This window comes from Haliotis rufescens, unplaced genomic scaffold (genome assembly GCF_023055435.1).
Source record: "Haliotis rufescens isolate VD_foot unplaced genomic scaffold, xgHalRufe1.0.p SCAF_2, whole genome shotgun sequence".
Taxonomy (NCBI): domain Eukaryota; kingdom Metazoa; phylum Mollusca; class Gastropoda; order Lepetellida; family Haliotidae; genus Haliotis; species Haliotis rufescens.
Genome location: NW_025963890.1, coordinates 14,542,327 through 14,551,306, shown reverse-complemented (window position 1 = coordinate 14,551,306; position 8,980 = coordinate 14,542,327). Strand labels below are relative to the sequence as shown.

Below are 8,980 nucleotides of genomic sequence, written 5' to 3'. Positions count from 1 at the left end.
ATGTAAACACATTTGAAGATACATCTGTGAGGTTTAAGTTCATTTTAACAGCCCGGGCCAAGTCGGACCGAACATTTCTGACTTGGATTTTTTAAAGAAAATACAGTAAAAATGCTTCACTTTAACGGCGCAGATTTCTGTAAATGCGATACACCTGGACATTATAAAGTGGTGTATAGGTAGATATGAGACTAATCTATAGATGTAAACACATTTGAAGATACATCTGTGCGTTTAAAGTAGATTTTGACCGTCCGGGCCAAGTCGAACCCAACACAAGCCAAACACTTTTTATAGAGACTATGTTGAGAATGTAGAGGGAAAAGGGCTTCACTTTGAGCCCCTTGTTTTCTATAAATACTGCGATCTGGGACATTATAAAGTGGTATATAGGTAGATTTAATAGTAATCTATAGATGTAAATACATTTGATGATACATTTGTGTGTTTAAAGTTGATTTTGACCGTCCGGGCCAAGTCGGACCCAACACAAGCGAAACACTTCTGATGGAGACTATGTTGAGAATGTAGAGTGAAAAAGGCTTCACTTTGAGCTCTGTGTTTTCTTTAACCTCTGAAATATGAGACAATAAAGTGGTAAATAATTAGATATAATACTAGTCTTTAGATATAAATAATGTTAGGAACTTTAGAAGTGCTTGGACAGTTATTAACATGTGTCGTGTCAGTCTTTTGACATTCGCGAATATCCACTTCCAGAAAACATCCTGTGTTGGTTTAACACGAATTAGTAAAGGTTAATTACCCTAACACGTTAATTAATGAAAGAAGAGTAGTCAAAACACTGTCGTTTCCTACCCAGGACATCACACCCTACACGCTAAGGTCGGTGAGAAGCATTCTAATCAAAGAATACACACAGTCAAGACACTGACTTTTCTACGAGACTCACGGTATGTAGTCATAATCATCAGTTAATTACATTGTTGAAGGTGCATTTTTATTCAAACTCAATTAAATGAGCAAAACTATACGTTTGTGGACATGAGATCTGCCTAGATATGCGCGTTTCGTTTTATTATTCTGCAATCCATTTTTAGTATTACCCGCTGGCCCGGCCCGGCCCGACTTTTCTTGGCCCGACTTTTAGGCAATCCCCTCTAAAAATTAGAGGGCCAATCTGTGGATTTCTATAAAAGTGGTATTAAAAGCTTGAAGGACAATGGAATACGTGTATTGAGATGAGTGGAGATTATATCGATAAATAAAAGTGCAAAAGACACTCTGCGACTTGGTCTTCAACTGAAGTTACAAAACTTATTGAACGCCCCTCGTAACTGTGGCCAGCAGCACGGAGTTGTGTGCAGGTCAGTGGCCCCTAATTCATTGCCTAAAAGTCGGGCCGGGCCGGGCCAAGACGGGCCAAAGTGTTACTGGCTAATTACTTCATTATCGGCGATCATACCTACATATAATTGATGCAACATACAAACATGACATTAATGAACAATCACCAAACAAAAAAGTGCATCATAAATAAGTAATTCGGAGTAAATCGCTTGAAAACCAGAAAGTGGAGCTGTGTGGAAGCGTCGCTGATCTTGGTAACATGTAAAAGAGCAATTGTTAAACGAAACAAGATTTGAAACGTATCAAATACTTCTAGCTATCGTGATACAAATTTCAGTCTGTCGGCATGGCGTTTATATTTATAAGTAAATATCTAAGTAAATATAATGTCACTGATCGTCGTATTTAAAGCAGACACGTTGGTTAAAGCAGGGAACATCTAAGCCTTAATTTCTGGGCCGCGTCCCAAACAAACCCTCTCATCCAAAACCTAATTAACCAAAACATTAGCCCAAGAAACCAAGCTCTAGCTCGCAAACACCCCTTACTCACCCCAATATCCCAAAGAATAACTAACTACCTCAATGAACACCAAACTCAAAAAAATCTTAAACAAAACTGCAAAAAATCAAATATCTTCACCCCTAAACTCAAAATACCCAAAATAGACACAACGCTGACTAACCAAATAAATAAACAAACCGACCCAAACATAGCTAAAACCACCACACTTTCATACATACACGAAAATTGGCCAAATTGGTGTCACATATACACTGACGGATCTTCAGACCCGATCTCCAACCACACAGGTTTCGGAGTCCATACCACACAACCAGTTATATCCACACAATCTTACCGACTCCCTAACAACCAATCTATATTCACGGCCGAACTTATAGGCATGGCCTCAGCCCTGCATAACCAACAATCTAAAAACAACAATAAAATCCTAATTCTCACTGACTCGCTTAGTGGGCTACAAGCCCTCCAAAACAAAAATACCAAAAAACGACCTAAATTAATAAACCAAATACTTAAAAGCTCCAACGACCTAACAAAAGCAGGCAAACAAATAACCTTCTTGTGGATCCCCGCCCACGTAGGAATTTACGGCAACGAAAGCGCCGATAAAGCAGCTAAATTATCTCTCAAAATACCAGAAATAAGCCTAAACCTACCCATCTCAAAATCAGAAATTAAAAGTGTTAACAAACAAAAAATAACCAAAAAATGGCATAATTAATATCAAAACTCAAATAGCCAAATCAAAAAAGTACTCAGAAAACCACTAGCCAAACCTAAAATCCTACACCCCTCAAAAAAAATTGACAGTTCCATTACAAAACTCCAAACAGGACACACTAACCTAAATAACCACCTAAAAAAACTTAAAAGGCACACCACAGGCAACTGCCCCCACTGCAAACAACCCGAAACCACAGAACACGCACTCATCCACTGCACCCACTACAAAACACACAGAACCACACTACAAACCACCCTCAATCTAAATAAGGTTCCTACTCTAGATGAAATACTAAACCCTCAAAATAAACTAGAAAACTTCAAGGCCCTACACGTATTCCTAATCAAAACAGGCCTAATGAAGCGCATCTAAAAACTAATTAATCTACCAATCCAAAATCCAATAAACATACAAACACCCACCTCACCCGGCTCCCTTAGTTCCCTCCTCCACCCACCTCGGCATTTATTCCAAATTTTAAAATTTCCAAAAATCGATATAAGCAACCCCTAAAAGCCCCCTCTTGTGTTGCACACACCACTTTCACCCTTTTCGGAATACACCAAATGGTCTGGCCAGGCCCGTGTGCGAAATACGCTACAGTCGGAAAGCGCACGTTAAATCTCCTATATCAGTCAGTCAGTCCCCTTCGTTAGGTATCCCTGAAACGTCGTTGCAAGGAACGGATGTGTTCAGATTAATGGTGATCTGTGACAACCCTTGTGTTATTAACTGCTGTCAATGAGAGAGTTTTATTAACATTCTTTATGAGATGGTCGCCATACTTTCGGATAATGTCGTCTTTAACCTTTTCCGAAGCCTTCCACTCTCTGTAATGGTGTAAAAACGCAATGTTAGTATCAATGGTGACTTCTTTGAATCCTTTAACAGATTTCCAAAGAAAATGAATCCCTGATATTTCAACTCGGTCAGGAAGAACCATCATCTTGCTTCTTTGCCTGGTGGGAAGAAATACCTTGTCTCGCCACACATACAACATACTTCTTAGATGCAGTCTTTGGGATTCTGCTTTTCTCGTGTATCCCTTCACATCGACACCATACTTGAGGTTAAAGAAGGCATTCCGAAAGAGATATGCACTGGCGTTAGTCTGTTTACAGTCGTGTACGTCTTTCATCAGCTCATGCCAGTTCTTATGTTTGTGTGGTACAATAAATTCGTCTATATCCTTCATGATGAGAAATTTGCTTTTCATTTTATTAGCCATAAGGCAATCTTGTACTGAAGCTAACTGTCCGTGATATTGAATGTCATGAACTGGAATCTTCCACGGTAAAACTTCCACAATTCCGTTTTTCCTGTAGTGTTCTAAGACCTTGTTTACCAGGGGGGAAATAGACTCGTTGTAAAATATGAAACGGTCTGCCCCAAGTAGCAGATCCATCTCCACCATTTCAATAATGCTCGTTGGGTTTCTGAAAGCACCAAACAAAGGTGGAACACATACTGTGAAGTTGAATCTCAGGGAAGAAGGGTACGTTATGCCAAGAGAAGCTGTGGAGTTTCCCACAGTTATAGTCACTGTTGTTAGCTTCGGGTGTTCAGTGAAGGGACACCTGATGACCATAGCGCCGTATCTGAAAAAGAAAACAGAAAATACTTGAAGGAAAAACGTATTATGTCGTATGTGTGCGCGTGTGTTCTTGCAAATCTGGTCTGTTGTGTGTAATAGTCTTGCAAGGACGCACTATAATTACGTGTATCCCTAAGGAAGAGAATTTTATGGACGGCAACTTCTTTATTATGAGTAACACAGTAATACAATTACAGTTATTGAGTATACAGTTACTCCTTCATCAGGTTGAGGCCCAGAAATTTATTAACTGTTGTCGCCCTAAATCCAGGGGGATTTCGCCTGTTAGGGCCTGCAGTGAGGTAAGCTAGGTGCCCTAGTGTGTGCGAGTGATTATCTTAAGTGCTTGGTATTGGATTGAGTTTAGTTTATTGTGTTGTGTTTAAGGCATTGTATATTGGGCATCCATGGTCTATTTTTGATCTAATTAATGATGTGTATAATGATAGTAGGGTCTCCTTGGAGGCCCCCTAGTTGGAACCTGTCAGGCAGCGTAGAGTATTCAGGCCTTTAGTACATCTTTTAATTAGGTTTTTAATAAGAGCACCTGGTTTTTATGTTCATCAAAGTCCTAGAAATTTGGTCTATTTAGGAAATTTATAGAATTATTGTTTAGTTATAGTTAAGGGTGTTTAAGCGCATATGTTGTGTTTGAAAACTATCCCTGTTTTTTTCGGTATTTGGTGAGAAGCCCCATTTATTTGCCCATATTTGAATTTTGTTTAATGCCTCCTGTAATAATTTTTGTGCCATATTTATGCTTCTTGTGCGGATCCAGATTGTCATCTGCGTATTTACACGTTTGAACTTTATTTGACATTTCCTCGAATAGGTTGTTTATCATAATATTCAGATGCGTTGACTCCATGATTGTACATAAATTTGAGGTTAGGGAGATTGGTCTGTAAGAATTTGCCTCGTCTGCCGGTTTGTTCGGCTTTGGTATTGGGATGATCAATGCCTCTTTCCACGAAGTCGGAACCTGACCGTGTTGGTAGATGAGATTGTATAGTTTATGAAGTGATTCCAGAATATTTGTGGGTAGTTTTTCAATTAACTTGTATGAGGTTAGGTCTCTAGAGGGCTGTTTTCGATTGTTTAATACATGGAGTAGTTCCTCTACTGCGTCTGGTTGATTTATTTCTAGGTTATCTTCTTCAGGTAAAGTGGCGAATTTATTTTCATTTTTTAATTGTTTTCGGAATTCCTGAGAAATTACTATTGCTGCTAATGGCTGAGAAGTGGTTGCTACGTTATTTGCTTTTTGTTTAGGGTTTGTTGAGTTATTTATGTTTCATGTTTTTGTGGTTCGTTTAATGGGTTTGGATGTTTATGTTTCCTATCATTATATGTATTAGAACGTGGTCGCTGCCGACTGGATCCTCATGCACTTCCCAAAAAGTGCTTTGGGCGAGATCAGGAGTACATATTGTTAGATTAATAGCTGACATATTTCGATTAATTTAATCTAATCTGGTTGCTTGTTATTTATTATTGTTATTTATTTTATTCGATCTAGTCGGCGATGAGTTTGCCGTGTTGGTCTGTTTTATCTATTAACACCCCAGGAGGGGTGGTTGGCGTTGTCGCCCCAAAAGAAGGTAGATTTTTAGCCTACTTGATTCAAGGTTTTTTTGGCCTATTTGATTCAAGGTTTCTCAGTCTTTAGGTTTAATTTGTGTCAATGCCCAGTGGTATATGTTTACAATGTTTATTTTGGTGAGTTATTTGTATACAATTAGCTTCTAGATTTGTTTTTTTAATTGGTATTTCCTGATAGTTTATGTTCTACCTGACGTATATGATCAGGCCCCCGCCTGCTCTACCTGGTCGAGATTTGAAACTGTCGAGTTATAAATAGGAAGGGTGATCTTTGATTTTAGGGAGACTACAAACAAATGTCAACGCATGCCTTATCAGTAACATTTAAATGCCTTCGGTTGTCTACCCAGGGGATTAATCCCTGACAGGTATTGGAACAGGGTAGCAGGTGGTTTAGAGTATCCAAACAGGGTGTTAGTTATAAAAAACTAATTGCAGACATTAATTTTCTTTTAATTATTCATGTAAAGGTCAAAGGTCGTTTCACACACTAACAGTGTCATCTACCCGCGGCAAAGGGGTTAACTGACTTTATGAGAAAGTCCAGTTTCTCATAAAGTCAGTTAACACCTTTGCCGCGGGAAGATGTAACAGTGTATACGATGGTTTTTTTTGTAGAATTAACAAAAATAGCAACACTTCTTGCCCTACCCGTATAGCTGCTAAGCACCACACCATAACAGTAGATAGACTGTGCAATTAAGTCTACATATCAGCCAATGAAATCAATTTTCACAATGAGTGGTGCTGTCCCCGCGACCGCGGCTCCTCACACGACACTACCAGCGTCAGGGGGACATCCCTCGCAGATACAGTCACAGGGCTGTGACCATATACCGGCATATGGTCTCTGCACAGGTTCATTCCTCAGCCTCGAGTCCAATCCCCACATTTGTCACCCCACTGGCTACCACGGAGTGGGGAAAGGTTCCACGGCCATCAACCAAGGGTCAGCTTGGACCATAGGGTCCAGCTACGCGGCCAGGCTGCGCAACTACCTTGAGCCGCAGAGAAACAGCCTTGGCCTTGGCGGGGGAGTCATGTGGTCCGCCAAGGCTGGACTCAAATGGGAAAAACTGAAGGGCCGTTCTGACCAACTCATAACGGAGAGGGGCCCATCAGGTAGTAAATCCAAGCGTATCAAATACGCAACGAACATTACAGATACGCTACAAAAATAAAACTTGTGTGTATCATCAAAATATTGTGAAGTAACCCTGCGTATTTAATTAGCAAATCAGCAACTTATTTTGAAATTATAAATGGGCATTCCGTCAACCTTGCCAAACTCCACAGTTACATCATGATCATTTGCCATCACACTTTCTTATGGAAGTATCGTGGTATTTTTAGGTACTATAAAGCTCTCGAACCCACACGACACCAGTTTGCAGGGACTAGATTAGTGTTTTTAAATAATTCACTTAAATACCCACAGGTGTAAAAACTAGTGGGTAACAGAAATTTGAATACCCAGATAGAATTACTGATACCCAATGATTTTAAAATGCATGGGTAAAATACCCACAACACCAAAAGCTTATCTGGAGCTCTGAGCCATTCTTTGGATTGCCCCCGTATGTGGTTGGAACGATTTAAGGCTTGGTTTGGCTTGCAGAAATTTAGAGACAATCAGATTGTACCGGCAATGATGCTGAACTTGCAAGGTATTGCTTTGATTTGGTACACTTCTCTGCAGGATCACATTAAGCTTTTCTAAAGACAGACTTTTCTCTACATTTACTGAACATTTTGTGTCAAACCAACCTTTATGGCTTTTCGAACAACAGTTGTGGGACAGGAAAATGTCAGAATTTGAAAACCTGGAAACGTATATCACAGACATTGAACTTAAATATGCACTTTTAAATAAAACAAATGGTTAGAAACTATCAGCATTTATTCGTGGACTTAAGCCAGCAATGTGAGCAAACCGGTAATGAGTATGTGTTAGTCTTTGTTGACTATTTGACGAAATATGTTGAATTGATGCCGCTACCTGACATTAAGGCTAGAACTGTTGCTTCAGAATTCATCAAAAATGTGATCTGTCGACATGGCATTCCAGAGTATCTTCATTCAAATAGAGGAACAAACTACCTGAGTAACATTGTTCAAGAGACCTGCAAGTTGCTCGATATCAAGAAGACACAAACAACGAGTTATCATCCATGCTGCAACGGCCAGAGTGAGAGAAAGTTGAGGAAGTGCATTCCCATACGGATACATTTATTCCATTCATTCAGTTTTCCTACAATACAACACCAGCTGTGGATAGTATGGGAAGCCGTTTTCACATTTATTACGGAATTACAGATATCTTCAATTGTTTTAAAGATATCGGCATTTTATATAAGGATATCTATAATGTTTTTAAGATTTCAAAAAATAATTAAAGATATCTTAAATTCATTTCTGATATCCATAATACAATTACTGATATCTTAAAATGTTACGGTGATATCAACAAATTAATTTGTGATATCTCAAAATGTAGTTATATATCATTAAGCAATTACCATCCTACAGTACATAAATATATTAGAAATGAATTCAAGATATCTTTAATTCAATTCAAGATATCTTGAAATATGTTATGCATATCCACAAATGAATTAGATATATCTTTGATTCAATTAGAGATATCTTTATTTCAATAAGAGATATCTTTAATTCAATTCAAGATATCTTGAAATAAGTTATGCATATCCACAAATGAATTAGAGATATCTTTAATTCAATTCAAGATATCATTACTTCTGACCGTTACTGATATCAAAAATCCAATTAAAGATATCATTAATAATTATGATGATATCTTTATATCAAATATTGATATCCGTTATCTAATTTAAGTAACATTATTAATGTAACATCTCTGATAATGGCAACAATTGAAGATATAAAAAATTAATCATTGATATCTGTATTTAGTTTCAAGATATCAGGAATAGAATTATTGACATAACTAAACATGATATTTTGATATCTTTAAATCATATTTTGATATCAATAATCGAATTTAAGATATCAGCAATTCTTTTCAAGATATCAGTAATACGCTTCACCATATCCTTAATTTATTTCGTGATATCTTAAATTTTATTGCAGATATCTACAATTATCTGCATTTAAGGTATCTTCAATTCGACTCAAGATATCTTCAATTCAATTCAAGATATCTTTAAAACAATTCAAGATATCTGTAATTCCGTAATAAATGT

The 8,980-nt window shown here is 37.9% G+C and overlaps 1 protein-coding gene across 1 annotated transcript in view; it reads right to left on the bottom strand.

Moving 5' to 3' along the window:
- Positions 1 to 3,082: 3,082 nt before the first annotated feature.
- Positions 3,083 to 8,980, bottom strand: part of LOC124113756 (beta-1,4-galactosyltransferase galt-1-like) — a 35,550-nt gene continuing 29,652 nt past the window's right edge. The window contains exon 2 of the mRNA XM_046474267.2: positions 3,083 to 4,158. Coding sequence (XP_046330223.2) covers positions 3,258 to 4,158 — 901 coding nt within the window. The 3' untranslated portion in view covers positions 3,083 to 3,257. The remainder of the gene's footprint in view (positions 4,159 to 8,980) is intronic.